The following is a 20,405-nucleotide window of genomic DNA, read 5'->3' on the forward strand; positions in this document are numbered from 1 at the left end:
TAAAGGAGGCTAATGTTTGAATGACTACCTCCTGCCTTTGCCGGATATTTTTTTAATCCAGCAAAGTAACAGATGCCATGTACGAAAGGGGCTCAAATGCGCGCTTTTTACCTTTGGCCTTCAAAGGGAAGGATTTGATGCCAGGAACGCTCTCTGCAGATAATGTTCTACCTTCTCGTGGGGGGAGGCTCTTTGACTGCGGTTAAGTGCCACACTCACTCCATACAGTATGTGCAATTCCATACAAACGACAGCATCTCTTAGCGAAAACTCATATTCCAAGTGACGGTGGAGAATACAGCTCAGGCGGCCAATTCATAGCGGCCTTATCGCTCATGAAAGTTACCACGTCCTACTTAACGCCGCTTCAACGTCTGTCGCCAAGACAGCCACCCCTCTTACTCCCTCCCTCACTCAGAAATAGACCTGTCTTCCTGCCACCATCCCCTTATCTGCGAACCTCTAACAAGCCTATTTGCCTGTGACTGACGTTGATGTGATCCCTAAAGCCCGAGGCTTGGCAGCGAAATCGCTCCTAAGCCAAATTAAGCTTCTGTCATGCCCGCCCCCACCCCAGCCCCTTCGCCACTCCCGGCATGGAAACCCCACATCTTTAATGACGACGGAGAGGCCGCGCCTAGCCGCCGCACAAAAGCGTTGACCTCCGTCTCTGGAAAGGGCCGCACTCCAACGCCCTCCTGTTCGATTCTCGCCTCCTTGAAAAGGAATCAGATATAAAAGTTGGCGGGAGGGTGGGGTCTCCTAAACGGCGGACGGAGCAAGGGGGGAGGAGGGGTTTGGTTGAAACAAAGACGCCTTCTTTCACCGTAGGTTTGTTTTTTTTCCAATTCCCCCTGCCCAGCGCTCCTTAAATGTTCAAAGAAGGTGTCGAAACGCTAAGAGTCTGGCCCTCTTTCCCCCACCTGCTCATGACTGAGTCAAGGAGGATCTTAAGGACGGCAGAATGCTCCTTGGCACTATTTAACATTTTTAAAGTCTCTGAAAATGTGTTGCGAGAGACGATTTCCCAGCAATAAAATAATTGTATTTAGTCATTAATATGGGTTCTCCCGGTTGCTCAAATCAAGGACCCTCAATTCCATATGCATTAGACCGCTGACACCATTTGATACGAAGCTGTTTCTGACACTGGATCTTTTTTTGTTACATAATCATACCACTGGTATAAACCCATGTGGTCGTTGAACGCTGCACAATGTCTATCAAGAAAAACTATCTGCGCAGCTGCGTTTAACAAAACAAAATCCAAAGCATATTAATTTACGTTTAAAAAAAGAAATACATCATACTTTACGTTTGTTTTTGTACAGCCCTGCCCGCTCGCTGCGTCTTCTCGGTAGTTATAAGCAGGCACTGCGCTGGGCACCCTTCAAATAAAGACAGGCGCACAGTTTGGGGTCCTTCCGGCCAGGGAAAATGGCGGCGTCCGTGCTGCGCGGTAGGACGGCGACGTTATGTCAGACAGTTAAACGTGTTTCGTGCTTGAAAACTCGAATTCCCGGCGCCTCGCAGAGCGGGCTCTTGCCGCACGCCGCGAATTACAACCCGAAGCCGCTGAAGTTGAACCTGAAGGGGCTTTATATCCCGGACAAGGAGAGCGAGAGGACGCCGGAGTGGCAGAAGACCGCTAAAGCTGACCGCAAGCTGTACGGCAAGCACGGCTCTGCGTCGGGCGTCGACCCCGCCACGCTGTGGCCCTCTCACGCCCAACTGGAGGTGATGGTTAAAGAGGAGGACGAATGGCACCCGCCGCTGGATGTGACGCTGAAGAACGTGGAGGCGAGGGAGGAGGAGGAGGCTGCGAAACGCCGTGCCAGGTAAGTACGCTGGCGTGTGCAGCCAACGTCCTCCCACGTTTACTTTCCGATTGTTGTCATAATATCTGCTGTTGTAGGTCTACATGATTGGGCCCTCAACCGTTGTGCGGGTTATTTTAGCGTTAAGGGAGAATTGCTTGGAGTCATTCAAGACTAATAATAAGTGTTATTGAATTATGTTTTTCTATTATGACTAATAAAACGTGATTTCCTTCTATTCACGTAAAGCACCTTGAGCTGCATTTTGTATTATAGATTGTTATTGAGCTCTTGAAGTTAATCTTTTGGTAGATTTCCTGCAGATATTGCTACATCGCTTATTTTATGTTTCGATTCTATTTTGCATTTCGTTGGAAATACCTACATGGTATATTATTTTGAACGGTTCATTACTTATCTTGCATGTGTATATTAAGTTGATTTAGCGTATATAATTTTACAATGGACAGGTTGTAACGTCCTGCAGTATTGACAAGAAAAGCAAGGGTTAAGCAACGATTTATAATGAATCATCGCCATTTACTGTGACAATATTTAACATTTACATCATGCAGGAGTAAACTGAATGACTGGTCTCAACACCGTTTATGTGTCTTTCAGGGAAAAGGTAATAGCTGACAACATGGCCAAGATGCCCCAGATGATTGCTGACTGGCGTAGAGAAAAGCGCGAGTCCAAACTGAATTTAAAAGAGGAGAAGGCTCGGCGCGATAAGATGCTGGCGGAGGCCCGCGAACGTTTCGGCTACGCAGTTGATCCCCGCACCCCGAAGTTCTTGGAGATGGTGGCTGAAATTGAAAAGGAAGAGAAGAAAAAGAAGAAACTAATGAAACGCAGACTAAGAGAGCAGCAGGTGTCGACCCCTCCTTCTCCCGCGGATGCTGCGTCATCATAGTTTTGGACCTGCACATTTAGAATTACTGCATACATTTGTAAGAACCTGCTGCTTGTGTTGTTGCCTACATAGGATGGACTTGTGACACACAATGGAATTAAGACGCTGTTGTTTGGCCTCTCCATTGTCCTGTTGTTAACTACATCTGTGATTCCAAGCAGGACAACCATCAAAGAATTTCTGCTGCCATGTTTGGGCACAGATCAGTTATGTTTTATAAAATGTAAATATTAAATTATGCTGTATAATCTTCCGGATTCAAATTTCACCATTGTTTTTATATGAACTTTACTTGCCATTAAGTCATCTCACCAATAAATGTACAACCTTAGACTTCATTTGATATTAGACAGATGAGTCATTTCTGGTTACAATAACAAAAGCATATCTTAGGAATGTGTTGATTTTATTTACAGATATTAAAAAGTAAAAACTACCTGTACAAAAATCACTACACCTTGGCCTTGCCAATACTTCAGATGTGATTGATTACCCAAAACACTAAGTTATGACAACCTGCTGTTTGCACTTCAAATCGTCATATACATAGCTCAAGAGCAGAGCTCCTACTGTGCAATCAAGTAAAATTTATCTACACTAAAATCAAACCAATTCAAATAAATGTCATAGGGATTAAAATGTATTGCCTTTAAGACCTAACTGCATAATTTAATGTAAACATTAAAAACAGTATCTATCTATCTATCTATTTATACATCCATCCATCCATCCATCCATCCATCCACACACACACAACCAAGTCTGTAAACCATAGCAGTTGTTAAAAGCTTATCCATTGGTCAGTTGTATTTCCCTGGAGATCAGTCAGGGGAGAAGGAGACAATGTACTTCCGGGCACAACACCCAGTGAGCGTGGGGAGACCTGGGTGTCCACTCTGCCCGAACGAGGGAAAGTCTCTTCACAGCCGAGTAGTCTCGTCCTGATCAGCTTTGAGCTTCCCCAGGGCTGCGTGCAACCTGAACTGAGTGCGGGATTCCATGGAGTATTCCTTGTAGTTGTTTCTAAAACACCAGAGACTGTGTGTCATTCAATGTCCCCCTCCCCAGTTGTAAGACAGATTTGAGTACTAAGTTTTAAAAAGTGGACCTATTGGTACCAAATTCCAGGGTTGGATGCGATCATGGAACAGTTTGAAACTAGACCACTCACTTGGCTTTGCGCAGCAGTTTGACGGCCTCGTCCCTCCGGCCCTGGTCGATGTAGAGCAACCCGAGCTCCAAGAGAGAGTTGGGAACCAAATAGTGGTCAAACTTCATCTTCTTCTCACTTTAAGATACAACGAAAGATGAATTGAGCGTTTGTTCCCCATTGAATAAATTATTTAATGTTGATTTACGTCAATTAAAAATAAAAAGTTTAACCTTTTTTCTAATAAAGCATGTTGAAATGAATACAGCAGACCTAAGATGGTGCTAAGGCAATGTAACTTTCATTAGCAGAGAAATTATTTGATGATGGATTAGGACTTTTAATCCTTTGCCACCCTGTTTCATGCAAATATTCACTTTACAGAACAGTGGTACCTCGACTTACGGCTGCATCTACTTACAACTAATCCACGATACGAGTCGCAAAAATTTGTATCGACTTGCGACCGACTGCTCCAAGATATGAGCGTGGAAATTTGCAGTTGGTGCGTCGGCGGCCAGTCAGAAAGTCAGTAAGCGGGCGACCTACATTGTGTGTGCGCACGTAGTTCGTGGCTTATCGATATTTTTTTCATATTTACTGTGTTTGTGCTGTGTATTTTGTTTATTTTCACCCTTCATGATGAGTCCTAAGAAGAAGGATGATGGGAAAAAGAAAAAGGCAATGACTCCCATTGAAACTAAGAAGGAAATCGTAGAAAAATATGAGCGTGGTGTAGATGAGAAAAATTGCTTCGACATGCGACTGTTTTAACATACGACCGTTCTTATAGAACGAATTACAGTCGTAAGTCGAGCTACCACTGTATCAGAGGGTTTGATACGGTCTCAGCAAACAACACTATTTATATAATGAGCTGAGGAGCTGCAGTCAGAAATCCATATGCAAACATCAGTAAAAGTTGCCATGGTGATTCTACCTAGAGCTAAACTATTTTGACTGACACCTTTTCAGTATTTGCTATCTCTGTATGAGCTCAATAAAAGAGTTTGCATCCCGGTTCCAATGGTCGTTCTGAACTGCCCACGGTTAACACTGACACTTCTCTGGTAAATGGAAAACTAACTGGCATCTGGTTGCTGAAGCTGCTTGCATTGCAACTGCAGGGAAAGACCAAAACCCCCCATTATTCACCTGTTGTAAACCTGATTAAAGCATTCCTCGGCAGCCTGGATGTGGCCCTGGTTCTTCAGACACAAACCCTTCAGGAGCTGGATCACACAGCTGTCATCTACTGAATACTCATTCTCTGTAACGAAAGATAAGGACAAAGATTAAACACTGAATCTCAACAACCTCCAGAAAATATGTCCAAGCATCTGTTGGCTGCTTGAACGCTAGGTCGGTTAAGTTGTAATACCAGGAGTCTCCATCAGGGTGCGCTCTGCCTCCAGTAATGTCTGCAGTATTCCCTCAGTGAGTTCGGGACATTTCCTGATCATGGTGAAGCCGTTCCACATGTACATCATCTCCTAGAATTTGAAAACGGCGTAGAGGTAAAACACTTGTCTCTGGAATGTGTTCTATGTCACAGGGAGAAAGAAAGAGTATGTGTGTGCAAATTTACCAGCACCGGCACTGGCAGCCGGACCGGGCTGTGACCCTTGTACCGCCTGGCTTTGCGGATTGCAAACTTCTCGGTCGGAGGGGACTTCCCCGCAATCTTCTGCTTGAGCGCGGGCACCTGTCTGAGAGCACACACACCCAATGACCACACAATGACTGTGTGTGCAGAGATGGCGGTAGTGGCTCAAACCCCATCGCTTAGAGAGGGATGATCCAGTGTGGCGAGTCTTGAGTTCATATTATGTGGGTTTTCCACTTCAGTAAATGTGCCTCCGTTCTGGTTAACAATGAGACAGATATCCACATCGTTACCTGAAGAGGTACACTTCGTCCTCCCCAAAAGGCCTTTCCTCGTCTTTAGGCAGCATGCTGAGATACGCCGCCTTCATATAAACATACATTGCCTGGAAGAGAGAGGAGGAGAACCGTTCAACCCATTCTCACCATCCAGTGAATAGAAATATCTGATAGACAAATATACTAAATTGGTCTCTGGTCACCTTGGACCAGCGGCTCTCCTGGCTCAGTAGGTCAGCGTAGAAGTACGCCATCTTCCACCCCCTCTTGTAGGTGAAGCACCACATCAGCTCCCAGTAGCACATGTGGTGGAACTGCTTCCAGGCCTGTTGGGCTTTGCAGCCATCCTCAAACAGAGCCACGGCCTGTTGCCATAGAGACATTTAGGCGATGAAATGATGGCCAGTGATTGGAAGACATTCAATCTAAGGTGTTTCTTTCTAGTATGAAATAGGTGAGCAATGATTTATTCAACTGCCTATGAAGAAGTGATGCGTGTTTACTGCATGCGATAACTGCAACTACTAAGCAAAAATTACAATTAAAATAGGATTGCTTAAATGTCCTGTTGTCCGTCTGACATATGCTAAATGCTGCATAAAACAACAAATAAAAAAGGAAAACAGTACTGAAACCCTCTGTGGGTTGTACCTGATCGATGTTCCCCTTGATCTCCTCAGTCCTGCCGGCAAAGAAAAGGAATATGGCTCCCTGGATGGAAGAAGGAGAATGATCAGTTCAATGTGCAGACTCCGGTGTTGTCTAGTATGAAAATAACTTTGATTAATAATAATAATAATAATAATAATAATCATAATAATCATAATTAACGCTGCAAGCAGCAATAACCGGGTCCTCGAAGTGCAAGTGTCGGTGGTACCCGATAAATCGGCTCGGAGGAGTTTGCGAAAGTACAAAGCATAAAAATGAAGAAAAAGTGACAAAAATGGCATCTTAGATCAAATATGGCCGACTTCCTGTTGGGTGTCGATCATGGCGGCGATATCATTTTTTGTAAGTAAAGTAATGTTACATATATGTAGCGAATTTCGGGAGTTTTGGGGAAAAAAAGGTGATTAGGTTTGATTTTTTGAAAGTTTAAAAAGGGGCATGGTCAGGCCATTTTGCCAGGCCCGTGCACGGGACCCATAGAATATCAGACGACTTACGGGGACTGACGTGTGCGCAGAGTTTTGTGTGTTTTTGATTATGTTAAGGCCCCCAAAGAGCCGACGCAGAAAAGGCTGAAGAACAAGAAGAACAAGAAGAACAAGAAGAAGAACAAACAGAGCAATAACAACAATAATAATATTAATATGAGCCCACACCCTCATTGTACACCCATTACTCTTTATGATGGGTACACACTGCTGCCTTCACAGTTTGCTCTCTGGGCTGGGCAGGCATGTGGGTGAGAGGTAGAGTGGGAGCGAAGGAACGCCAAGAGGAGAGGAAGCAGCGAAGGGATAGAGTAACAGCAGGTAGGAGTCCATGGCGGAGTACGGCAGCTCCAAAGGACTTGAGGGAGGGCGCAGGTAGAGGAGGAAGTACAATAAAAAAAAAATTAAAAAAGGAGCCAGAAAAGCAGACCTAGCCCGAAAAGACATCTGTAAATGGGGAATTTGATTATTAAAATAAATAATAATAATAATAATAATAATAATAATAATAATAATAAAAATAATAAAAGGCCAAAAAGGGTGCAGTAAAGCTCACCCTTGGGTATCTGAGGCGGAAGGGTTTCAGCAGCTCCTCGGCCTCCGCCACCTCCCCCTCCCCCGTCCCTGAGGGGGTGAAAGAGAGGAGGGGAGGGTGAGACATTTTAACGAGAGACTCTAGATATATGCACTCGCCACCACCATTTCTACACTTTTGTTGGAGCCGTTTTGTTCAAAAAAGTCAAGCTATATCTGTGGCCGTGCTCAAATAGCTCCCAGAGATGCGAACAAAGCTTCGCTGCGGCGTCACAGCAGCCCACATCAAAACAACTGTAATAATTAATAGAAAAAAAAAAATAAGACAAATGGCAAAATGCAATAAACCTCAAAATCAACAAAACAAATTAATTAGTCGAACAATAAAATTAAGCCTAAAATAAACAATAAACTAGAGAAACTTAGCAATATACAATAAACCCAAAAATGAGCAAGCAACAATAAAGAAGAAAGATAAACGTACAAATGAAGACAGAATGCAATAGAATAAAAAGAGAAAAAAGAAAACGGCAACAACCAATAAACCACAAAGTTAACTAGAAGATGGAAATGTGAGAATACACAATAAACCGAACAATTAACAGGACATAACAAAAATATGGCAATAAACATAATGAGAAACAATAACTATAATCAGACAAAGCAACAAGAAAACAAGAAAAATTGCCAAAAAAATAAGCGAAAATAATTTGGCAATAAAAATAAAGCCATAGAACCATAAGGAAGTTGACAATAAAATAAACCCAATAATAATTCAAAAAAATGAACCTAAAGATAAATAATGAACAAAAGAAATGTGGTAATGTACACTAGACCTACTAAACATTAAATATGAACCTAATGAAGCAAGGGATTGTACCCGTTTCACCTTCTGGATTACCACTTTTGTATTTTTCCACATCTCATTTGCAAATGTTTGTTTTGTACTGCAGTGCTCTGCCGTTCATGTGTTAAGTTTCTATCTCGTGTATTCAGTGAAATTGTCTCCTGCGTTCGTGGCCGGGTGTGTCCTTTAAAAGAGACTCAAAGAGGCTAACACGGAGAAGTGAAATGCGACTGTATGCCCGGCAATGTTCACTTGACCTTTGACCTCTGCCGTCGTTAAGGTCGGTACCTAGTATGAACGTGAGGAAGGTGTGGTAGCAGAGCAGCAGCAGGGCACACAGCATGGAGCGCAGGTTCACCCCCGTCGCGCCGTAATGCAGCTGAGAAAGGCCGTAGTCCTGAAACAAAAACGCACATTTCCATGAGAACGGGGGTGTATTTGCTGATTTCGAGCAGAGAGAGCGAGAACGAAGAAGTCCACCCACCCCCCCCACCCCCACCCAACCTTGTCTCCGGAGAAACCGGCAAACTCCAGCACTTTGAGTATCCGCGGCGGGAACAGGGAGAGCGTCTGACGGAGAAAGGCGTTTCGCAAAAAAAGGGCGGATTAGTTTGGATGGGAAGAGGGCAACACGCTGCGATTACACGTGATGCGTGTGCGGAACGTACCAAGTTAAATGCCCCGATTCCAAACGCTACGCCGCCCTCCAGGTGGATGTGGCTGGGCCCTGTGACGGAGTCATGGGACTGGATGTAGGAATGCAGTTCTCTGGCCGAAAAAGGGGCAATCAGGTTAGATGTTCAGGATTAGGAAACCGTTCCCGTAAACAGGGATGGTGACATATTTCCATGAGGTCAATGAAAATCTAAACGGATGGTTCCCGCTATCTCTCCGGAGTCTTACTTGTAAATCAGGTAGCTGTTGCGTACTTTGATTCCGCCCTTGATGAAGCTCACCATGTTCTCATCCTGCGAATCAAAAAGGAGCGAGCGTTTGATTTTTGACGCTCCTCAAAAGAGACGCATTTCAAGGGAAGGAAGAATCAAGTCGGAGGGAAGCAGTTCCATCGCGCCGGTCCGCTTTCAACACGGCTGCCGTTGGGGCGTTCAAAGCGTTTGGGGGATTTTTTTTTTAACGTTTCGGAAGTCCAGACAGAAGCGGCGGCCGGGTTCTGCTGCAGTACCTGCAGGAAGGTGAGCGCCGCTCTCTGCAGTTGGCATTCGGCGTAGCACACCTCGGCGTGGAGCTGCTCTACCGGTACGCACAGATCACAGAGGAATGCGTTAGAAAGTCAGGCGGCATCAACGTGGGGGGATGCTCGAGGCGGGAGAGCCCCCCCCCCCCAAAAAAACAGCCTTTTACCTTCAGCGCACGATTCTCCGGACGACTTGCCGGCCAGACCTGCGGATTTCCTTCTAAACCTAAAAAGAAAAAAAAAAGGCAGATGACAATCAAAGCGTGACACGCCACGATCTGAGTAGCGATGGAACGTCAAACGAAGGGGGGGGGGGGGGCTGCTTCATTTGTCTTATCTTGTTAAAATATTTACTGCAGCCTCGAGACGTCCCTTTCGTTTTGTCTCCATCAATAAAAAGGTCAACCCCTACCCTCCCCCACTCCCCTCCTGGCACTGCCGTTATCTGCTCCTCAGATGCAAATGCAGCTAAAAAGGCCAGCGTGGATCTATTTGGATCAGCTTGGATCTTGGACCGGACCGGCCCATGTAAATCCTCTCATTTGACTGTTATCACTTGCGTGACCATTGACACGGGGCTCTTAAAGACTTTATTACTTTTTTTTTTTTTTTTTTTTTAATTCTAAGAGATTACAAACAACGAAGCATGTCGACAACCGGGAGGACGGCGAGAGAGAGAGACCCAGACGGAAGCCGCCGTTGCCGCAATTCCGCCGCTTTCTTTCGCGAGCGGACGTACTGACCGCTGGCAGATCTCCTGGGCGCACTTCATGGTGTTGCCGGCGTTGGTGATGTCGTCGTGCTGGAACGTCATCATGGCCTGCATCTCCAGCACCGTGGCGTAGACCAGAGCGTGGTACATGCTCTCGTGCGCTCTACGGCAAAGGGGGGGGGGGGCACAGGAGCAAAGAGGGAGCGAGAGAGAGAGAGGGAAGGAAAAGTATGAACGTATGACTGAATACATGTGACGTGAGTCAGTGTGTCGTTGTCTCGATCTCCGCTATCTCCTCTGCCTTGTTTCTGGTGTTTATCTTCCAGGGCTGCCATTCTGTTAGGTGTCGGGCCGGTTCGGCCTAGGGCGTCAGCCTCGGCAAACATCCTGAAGGACTAAGCACTCAGCACCCACGTCGTGTCACACTACAACGCCAGAACAAAGCCCCTCCAGACAGTAATAAAGAGCTCGGAGACAAAAAAAACAAAACAGTTTAAAAATAAAAGCGAGGCGCCATGCTCCCCCCTCGGATCCCTGCGCGACCCCCGCCGTCTTTTGGGGGCTTTTATGGTGGGGATTCCTTTACCGCGGTTTCAGCATCTCCAGGCTCTCGTTGAAGCGGTTGTTGAGGAACATGTCGAGGGCCTCCATGCACTCGTCCAGGCTCTCCTTCAGGGTCGTCTGCGTCGAGCTGCAGCGGAAAGCGATGGAAAGGCATGGCTGAGCGGTTGAACATCATAGGCAAATGTATGCAAACACACACACACACACACACCCGTACACACTGAACCAACAACATATCTCAGATTTAGCTCAAGTACGGTCATACATTCCGCCGAGGCCGTTTCTCCCCCATCCCCAACCGACACGAGCTACTGGACAAGGATCTGTACGTATGTATTTGGCTGTGGGAGGGGGCGCAGGGGTGAGGTAACAACACTCGCTGCAGGAGAGTCAACACCAACATATGCTGCTCCCATGGGTGCACTGCACACGTAAGCCCGGCAGCAACACGTCTTCCACTCTGACTGGGGGGGGGGGGGGGGGGGTGTTCTAGATCCATGCGAACTCAATGTGTACGACATTGTCGAAAGAAGTTCTGTAAATAAGTAAGAAAAGGATCCACTTCTGCCATGGAGGAGATCAAATTACTCCTCTACTAGGAAATGACATGTCTTGTTATTTCCTGCTCAGTGACACTGTGTGTGCGTGAGAAAACTGCCCCCCCCCCCCCCCCCCCCCCAACAAATGACTGCTCCTCAGTATAATAATACAGATTAATGTTGCTGTTTTTTGTCTGTTCCGCTAAAACAAAAAGGAAAATATGAACAAATAAATCAACTCGAGGGAGGCTCACTTACTTCGCCTTCCCATTGGACATGTTGTCAGTGGGCCGCTGCCCAGACACCTGCTACAGAGCGGAGAGAAGAAAGGTGCATCGACGTCCAGGATCCGCCTTCGAAACTGGATTCGGTGGCAAACCCCCGACGGACGACGAGACGTGATGGCGGCTTGACGAACGTCTTCCTCGGGTCCTCCTTGGCAGAGCTGAAGAGTGTCCCTTCCTCTGCGGACTCTGAAGGAGTGAGCAGAGAGAGGACTCGGCGGCTCCGACTCCTCCTTAGCAATGAAGTGCACTCCCCCACTCACGCAGCTCCCGATCTTCCGCGCGTCTGCGACGCACCACATGGAAAACGTGAAATAAATGGGTTTTTGAAATTCCCGAACCAAAGAATATAGAGAAAATAAGTAGATACAGCTATCAGATGTAAATAGAAACAGAAACTGTAGGAGAGAGAACACTACTTGACGCTACTACAACAACAGTATTTTATTATTATTATAATTATTTTTATCATTCTGAGATTTTTAAAGAATAATTTAAAAAAATAGATCGATAAATAATAATCGTAATTATATTTTTTAATAATTACATAATTATTATTATTATATTTTTTTATTATCATTTAAATAAGTATAGTTACATAAATAAATAATAAATAATTACATAAATACAACTAGATAGCAAATAAATCAAGAGAGCAAGACCTTACGACATACACTTTAAAAAAAAAAAGATATACCAACAGACACGCAGCAGAAAAGAGAGGAGATTAAAAGGTCCAATACAAATGCACAACGACGGCAGGTGGCGTACAACTGCCATTCGAGTAATACATGTTGCAGCGTTCGTTTATGTGCTCGTTTACTTCTTTATTCCCCTTGTTTTCTTATTTGCGCGTCTGTTTATTTCGCCGCGGGCAGTTGTCCTCGTTAGTAACTACATTTACATTTACATTTAGTCATTAAGCAGACGCTTTTATCCAAAGCGACTTACAAGGGAGAATAACATTCAGCTACATTGCGACAGAGATTAGTGTAACAAACTACACACTACTACTACTACTACTACTACTACTACCAATGTGTGTACTAAACGTTAAATAACACGCAAACGTCAATGAAAGTGACTAAACATCAAGGCCACAGTGATGCTCGCAATGTGGACATAAGGATATTAATACCACGACGCTAACAGACACACTACACTTAATTTAGGGGATTGAATTGACCATTTTGTGTCTACGGGAGATGATTAGGGACATATTTAAAAGACTGATCGTGGGGGGGGAATGAAATGATTCAAATATCTCAACATTTTGCCTTTGCACGCACTTTAGTTAGTAAAGTAACTTTGTTTAAATTAAATTACTACAATAATTAACCTAATTATTGTAGTAAAGATATAAATAATGACTATCAAATGAAAATCAAAGGTTTATGAGAGACTGGCAAAAGCAAGCAGGAGCCGTAGAGATAATATCGTATTTTCTTACATATCCTGAGGCGAACGGCAGTCATTGAATTATCATTTCCGCTATTTTGCAATTATGAACACGAAAAACAACAACAACAAAAAGATTTTCCAGACAGGTCTCGATCTTAACCCTGCATGATATACAAAAAAACAGAATTGAAAACAACTGCAAACAGCAGAACGGCGACAGAGCTGGCTCCCTGACGAGTAGCTGCCAAAAAAAACCGAAAATACATTGGATTACTGAGATCTCAAAGGAAACTTTGCAAAAGGAGGGAGGACGGGTGGGGTGGGGACTAAACATTTGTTTGAACAAGACTTTGCAGATAAGTGTGTGAGAGATTCCTACAACATCAGGAGTCTGGGCCTAAAACCTGCCTCCAGACTCAGCTCCAACCAGAATTTATTTAGGTGAAACTGTTTATTTAACAGTAATGTAAACATTGTTTTTTACTCGACACAAATTATATATATATATATATATATATATATATATATATATATATATATATATATATATATTCTATATATAATAACAGTGATGATGATTTTATTAATAATAATAATAATAATAATAATAATAATAATAATAATAATAATAATAATAATTTGTATTCATTTTATTTAACCTTTATTTAGACAGGTAATCTCATTGAGACCTGGTCAAGACAAGAGCAGCAATACAACACAAAGTTGCAGACAGACAGGACTATTCAGTACAGAGACAAAATAGAACACAAATCCCAAAAGTGATAAGTGCAAAAGTGCCAAAGTGGTAATAATAATAATCACAAGTATTATTATTATATTATATTATATTGTATTGTATTGTATTATATTATTTTATATTATATTATATTATATTATATTATATTATATTATAGTTGATCCAGTCCACTGGAGAGTGGAAAGTGAAAGATTCTCCAGTGGCGAATTATACTGACAGTATTTACACAGCAGATGGGTAGTTGAGCAATTTTGCTTCGAGCAAAGAGAAACATGGACGAATGGTAGAGTAGTTAGGCGTCTGAATTACATTCATTTAATTGATCAATCGATGAAATTATGGGAAATTAATTACAATGTGAAATCATTCCCTCGTGTCGCCTTGGTCATGATGGCGATTAACCCGACACACCTTTTATTCATCTAGTCATAAAACGTAGCCATAAAACACCCTTTGTTTGGCTTATTCGTCATTATTATGGCCTCAGGGGAAAAAAAGCGGAAGAAATCCAAATATATTTTTCTCCTTATGTGAACAATGTTCCTCTAAATTATATTTATTGAGCCAAATTCCCAGAACAACAAGCAGTTTGTAATGCAAGTATGTATGTTTAGTTAATTAGTCAACTTTATTATCGTCCCAAAAGGGAAACTTGTAGCCAGAGAAATAAAAAACGCCCAAGTCCACAAATATTATAAGGAAGTACTATAAGGAAGGAAGGAATACTACAAGGAAGAAAAACCAAACAAATTGGTCACAAGTGAGCGCAGATTGAATCGGGCGTTGGGGATGAAGGATTTTTGTAGAAATCGAAGTGAACTCTTGACCGCAGCGTCAACCACAGGGAAATGAATTCTTTTAAAAAAGCATCTTGGTTATGATCTTCTAGATTTTAATAATTATCAACCCAGTTGAGGAACCACAACCACAATTTTCCAATTTGTGATTTTACGTCACCAATAGCTGTTAAATGGGATGTGAGGGTGTTAAAGTAATCCCGTTGAGGATGTTCTTGTAACTTCTGGGGGGAAAAATAGCATGAAACATAACAATGGCAGCCATAGGGAAATACTCAAAACTTTATTTAAAAAATGTTGCCATACAGTATACAATGAATTTAAAACAATCTCCTGGCGATGTGCAGGTTGCTCTCTTGCAAAATTGTACTTTTACACTTTGCAACAAGCATTACAGTCTCTTTGACTCTTTACCTATATTCATTTTGTTATATTGTACATACATACATAACGTTGCTTCGACTTTATTCTAAACTATAGCTGTGAAAGGGCTCATCAGCTTCTCTGGTAGTTTTCATTATAAAGAAATAAATAATATGTGCCTTCATGAATTCATTAGGGAAAAAGTTGATTTGTTATGAGATCAGTAATTCTAATGATTTCACAAAGTCCAATATCACTTTCCTATTATGAAGACACATTGTTTTTCTTCAACGTGGACGTCCTGCCGCTCCTCCAGAGTGAATTTCGCCACTTGTGTGTGTGATCGGAAGGTGATGCTCGGCCCGCTAGCCACGCTTCGACCCAATCTTGCAGTAAAGGGTCAGAGAGACCACCATGGCAAAGACCTGGTGCAAAAAAGAAAATACAACATGACATTACATTATATCATTTAGCAGACACTTTTGTCTAAGCAACCAACAATTAGTACATTTTGTCACAGTTTGAAACAATTATATACAACAGTCACAGCTAAACTTCTATAGGAATAAGCAGCACTTGATCGAGAGTTGTTTCTTAATCAGCGCAGGAAATAATCAGGGTGAATGTAACATACACCGATCAACCACAGCATTAAAACCACTGACAGGTGAAGTGAATAACATTGATCCTCTTGTTCCAGTGGCACCTGTCAAGGGGTGGGATATATTAGGCAGCAAGTGAACAGTCAGTTCTTGAAGTTGATGTGTTGGAAGCAAGAAAAATGGGCAAGCGTAAGGATCTGACTTTGACAAGGGTCAAATTGTGATGGCTAGACGACTGGGTCAGAGCATCTCCAAAATGACAGATCTTGTGTGTTGTTCCTAGTATGCAGTGGTTAGTACCTCCCAAAAGTGGTCCAAGGAAGGACAACCGGTGTACCGGCGACAGGGTCATGGGTGCCCATGGGCTCATTGATGCACATGGGGAGCAAAGTCTCGCCTGTCTGGTCCAATCCCGCACAAGAGCTACTGTAGCACAAAATTGCTGAAAATGTTCATGCTGCTATGATAGAAAGGTGTCAGACCACACAATGCATCACAGCTTGCTGCGTATGGGGCTGTGTTTCTGTAGACCAGTCAGAGTGTCCATGCTGACCCCTGTCCACCGCCTAAAGCACCTATAATGGGCATGTGAGCGTCAGAACTGGACCATGGAGCAATGGAAGAAGGTGGCCTGGACTGATGATAGATGGCCAGTGTTAGGGTCCGATTCGATGGAGCATCTGCGGAATGTACTGGAACAACAAGCCTGGTCCACCGGGGCCCCTCCTCACAACTTACAGGACTTAAAGGATCTGCTGCTAACGTCTTGGTGCCAGATACCACAGGATGCCTTCAGAGGTCTGGTGGAGTCCATGCCTCAAGGGGTCAGAGCTGTTTTGGCGGCATGGGGGGGGCTACGGTTTAAATTTTTGTGGCTGATCGGTGTAGATCATTATAGGTGAAAAATAAAAAAGGGTACATATTTCTAAATGTTGAATCGGTTTTCATTTCTGCTCTCATGCCAGTAATAACAATAAAAACAATTACAAGGCGTGTCGATTTTTTTTGGCATGGTAGCACTTTGAAACGGGCCCAAAAATCGTCAGATCGTCAGACTGTGTACATAATTATTTTAAGAGTGAAGGAACTACTCATCCCATGAACCATTGTGAATGCGACCTTTCCAACGACTTCCAACCTAACGATAGTCTAATGCGCTTCTTTTAACCTTTGTCATTATTATAGTGTTTTTATTGTTAATAATAGTGTTGTAACATATTGTAGTGTGTGTTGTTTGTGTATATATAGTGTTTTAAGTTCAGTGGTAGAAGGAACTCACTAGCGGACAACAGCAAGCTCCACCAATCAGAGACGTGGCTGTTACACTTTAGGATTGTGGGTAGTGTAGTACTTCTCCATGACATGGCGATTAAAGCATGTTTTTCTTACATGCAACAAACATGGCTGATATAAAGCCATGTTATATACCATTGTTTCATAATCTCATAGCTCGTGGTAGGTCTACCTTGGATGGTTACACAATTATGGCTAATAGTCAAAATCCTCGATTCAGAATATGAATCGGGTTTTCACTTCTGGAAACTCACTGTTGAGCTCTATACGTCATGCCCTTCGTAAACAGATCAGATCACATGATCTCAAGCAGGATGAATCAGATTAAGATAACTGAATGGGAGAATGAATGAAAGCAGACCTACCTCCAGAGCTGCGATCCCCAGCGCCACCGCAGCGATGGCGACTATGTTGTTATCAATCAATTCCATCAACTTTGGGAAGCAACCGGTGATTGTCTGAAAAGCAGAACGGTTGCTGATCAGAATTGAATCGGCAGCCCCCCCCCCCCAAAAGAATAAAAGGGTGAAGCATCAGAAATGGATTCTGGTGGAAAGCCCCATTACCATGTTGTACGAAACGCTGGCCCCTGTGGCGTTGCAGGGCTCGTACTGGGTGAGGCAGCACTGCGGTGGGTAGGAGTTGGAGTGGCTGTTGTAGTAAGAGGAGTTGGTGAAATCCGAGTAGTTGTAGAAGCCGCAGCATTTCAGCTATGGGGACATAAAAAGGACACAAAGGTGTTATACACAAAGGATTGGCAAAAAATGGATGCGACGTTCATCCCCTCCCATTGTCACCAGAACAATGTACCGTGTCCATAGTGGCGTTCCAAAGCCCGGTGATGTCAGGCTTCTCCCCAAAGTCCTTCCTGATGCTCTTCACAGCTTCAACACCCAGCTTGTTAATCAACTCCTCTGCCTGGAACATAAACAGAGATCCCGTGACTGGATATACTTTCTTGAGGATGCATTTATCAAACTTGTGAAGCACACCTCTTACAACCTACCAAGGGTTTAAAAACCAAGATCACCACCGCGCCGGCTATCTCCGCGATGAAGACCACCAAGACGATGACGAAGAACTGGAAGGGACATGGAAGTCTTTTAACAAGTCTTTTATGAGATGGCAAAAGTATGTTTTTAAAATCGCATAGAGATTTGATGGCTCAATTGATGGGCCCTATTACAACACAAATATCACTGTACTTACTGGCAGGTCTATATACACCAAAGACCAACCTACAGTGCTGTGAAAAATAATTTGCCCCCTTTCCAATTTCATCCATTATTGCATATTTGGCACACTGAATTGTTTCAGACCTTTAGACAAAACATAATATTAGAAAAATGGAACCAATATCAAACACATTTTTTACATTATTATGTCATATAATCAATGGAAAAAAATTATTAACACTCAGATCCCCAATCAGGGGCGCCACTAGGGCTTTTGGGCCCCATTGAAAAGATATCACATTTGCCCCCCCCTAATGTTGGCCCCGTGAGTCACAGGCCCTTAGAATCGTCCTTACCCCCTTCCCCCCCATACAGCTCCCCTGTCCCCAATGTGAAAACATAATAGCCCCCTAAGACTCATGGTTGCACTTACTGGTTGCACCATCTTTAGCAGCCAAACCCGTCCTATAGTTGGATTCCAGTCTTTCCAACTATAGGATGGGTTCAAGTCATGGCCTTTGACCTAGCCATGCCAAAACTTTCATTTTGTTTCCTTTCAGCCATTTAGATGTGCACTTGCCACCCAGTGAAAACAAACCGGCCAAACTTTCCTTTGTTAACACCCAAAATGCAAATGTGAGCCAGCCTTACCAGCAGCAGCATGCACCTGCTCTCCCTGGCGGCTCCGCAGCATCCCAGGAAGCCGATGATGAGCAGGACCGCGCCCACGGCGATCAGGAGGTAGCCCACGTTCAGCAGCTGGTTCAGCTCGTCCGGTGCATTGTCAATTTTCTGGAGGAGGCCGAGGACGGAGCCGCTGTCCACCTTCACCCAGATCCCCACGCCCAGGACGGCGGCACCCGCCAACTGGAGAGAAGAAGAGAGAGAGAGAGAGAGAGAGAGAGAGAGAGAGAGAGAGAGGTTGAGTGAGTGAATGAGTGAGTGATTCTTTTTCTTAGCAGAAGCTCTTAAGCTAGGCGTACTTTCAATAAAATCATTTCAAACCAGTTATTTTGGATCAGTGTATTAATTTATGTAATTTAAGTAGTTGTGTAATAAGCAGATAAATGTGCAGCCAGCCGGTCATTATGACAAAATAACCCCCTTCGGAGTGATACAAGACACCGCATCTGGGGTTAATTTGCGATAATGATCGGCTGGCTGCACATTATCCCTTCAATACATGTAGTGACCAATGTAATGGTTCATATTTTGAACACCAAGCGTTGCAAACTCCTCCAAGAGCTGTATTTCTGTGTCATACTTGGGTGCAACTTACAAAGATAATGCCGTTAAAAGCGAACATCATCACTTTGAGGAATCCAAAGCACCCCATTCTTGCTGTTGATTATTCGACCTGCAGGGAAGGGAAAAGTTCAACTTGGTCAGAGGCCATGTATGATGTGGTAGCTCCGCAATACAATATCACGGTCAGTCAATTTTGCCAGGAAGTTTGTTGGTGTATAGCGATGCTGTCCCGGGTTTCTCTACGTCACGACCGAATGACTGTTTAACAGAGTGGGGTCAAACACCACAGGGTAGAGGTGCTGGTGGGGAAAACACCTGCCCCTTTCACAAGCTTTTAGCCTTTGTACGAGAGAACCCTTATCATCGTTCTCAAACAAAAGCGCCTTTGCTTTTCATTTCACCTTCGAGGATGTCACGCTGCACTCATTATGGCCCACGTGGAGGTAGAGAGCGGCCTGAAGTATAAAGCAAAGTGGCTACAACAAAACACATGCCTACATTACGTATTTTCGGTGAAAAATGAATCAGCTTATAAATAGTAGGAGTGGTGGGTGGTATGCAAAGTTATTTATTCAAGGCCGCGCCCCAGGAACATGGTGGTTTCTCTTCCCTCTACTCTGTCTTTCAAACACTTATCCCCCCGCTCTCTATTTGCATAGGAAACTTTGTGGTCATCCAGTCGATTTATTGTGTCCATTGCTCTGGGACACGGCGTTATAAACCTTTATGGTCCGAGATCTCTCTTCTCTAAAGTCTGGGGCACATCGAGGTTCAATAGCCCCATTAACTACCGCCGCCAATTAACCGGCGATTTGACTGGGTAATTTAACAACCCTCTTAGATTACCCACACAAATCAGGGAATGGTTGCGATCGAAAAGGAAACCAGTACAAATAAACCATCCATCCCATCCATCTTAATTTATGACCCCGTACAGTTTCTCTTTGCCAGCGAGTCTCCTCAAGCTCGACTGAGCTCTGTTTGTGTGCGACGTCCAGATGGGAAACAGAGCCCTTTGTGTGGCGGGGACCAAAACAAGACAAATTGTTAAGCCAAACAACAATGACCAAGCAAATCCACTCTAATTGCGGGTACAGGCTTCTATGGTCTTCACCCATCCTCAACTATTAGACTGACCACATCTGAAGATGCTCTCCAGTGTTTCGT

At 43.8% G+C, this 20,405-nt stretch overlaps 3 protein-coding genes across 3 annotated transcripts; 1 reads left to right on the forward strand and 2 right to left on the reverse strand.

Moving 5' to 3' along the window:
* The first annotated feature begins 1,427 nt into the window (after window positions 1-1,427).
* gadd45gip1 (growth arrest and DNA-damage-inducible, gamma interacting protein 1) lies at window positions 1,428-2,990 on the forward strand. Its single transcript, XM_080009936.1, has 2 exons — window positions 1,428-1,838; window positions 2,439-2,990. The coding sequence occupies exons 1-2, from the start codon at window positions 1,438-1,440 to the stop codon at window positions 2,731-2,733; spliced, it is 696 nt and encodes a 231-aa protein (XP_079866062.1). The 5' UTR covers window positions 1,428-1,437; the 3' UTR covers window positions 2,734-2,990.
* Window positions 2,991-3,120: 130 nt separating this feature from the next.
* LOC307237240 (tetratricopeptide repeat protein 39A) lies at window positions 3,121-11,779 on the reverse strand. Its single transcript, XM_080009935.1, has 18 exons — window positions 11,577-11,779; window positions 10,802-10,906; window positions 10,247-10,378; window positions 9,671-9,729; window positions 9,492-9,559; window positions 9,212-9,276; window positions 8,977-9,076; window positions 8,813-8,878; window positions 8,597-8,705; window positions 7,484-7,551; window positions 6,419-6,478; window positions 5,971-6,132; window positions 5,783-5,874; window positions 5,472-5,592; window positions 5,265-5,376; window positions 5,039-5,153; window positions 3,905-4,021; window positions 3,121-3,756 (listed from the first exon to the last, which is right to left on the reverse strand). The coding sequence occupies exons 1-18, from the start codon at window positions 11,594-11,596 to the stop codon at window positions 3,654-3,656; spliced, it is 1,674 nt and encodes a 557-aa protein (XP_079866061.1). The 5' UTR covers window positions 11,597-11,779; the 3' UTR covers window positions 3,121-3,653.
* Window positions 11,780-15,285: 3,506 nt separating this feature from the next.
* tspan34b (tetraspanin 34b) lies at window positions 15,286-19,326 on the reverse strand (the record flags this gene model as incomplete). The annotated part of the gene is made up of 7 exons (XM_080009592.1): window positions 15,286-15,345; window positions 17,181-17,273; window positions 17,382-17,525; window positions 17,626-17,733; window positions 17,822-17,896; window positions 18,642-18,857; window positions 19,270-19,326. The coding sequence occupies 7 exons, from the start codon at window positions 19,324-19,326 to the stop codon at window positions 15,286-15,288; spliced, it is 753 nt and encodes a 250-aa protein (XP_079865718.1).
* Window positions 19,327-20,405: the final 1,079 nt, after the last annotated feature.

This window comes from Zeus faber (genome assembly GCF_960531495.2).
Source record: "Zeus faber genome assembly, chromosome: 11".
In the NCBI taxonomy this organism is placed as follows: Eukaryota; Metazoa; Chordata; class Actinopteri; order Zeiformes; family Zeidae; genus Zeus; species Zeus faber.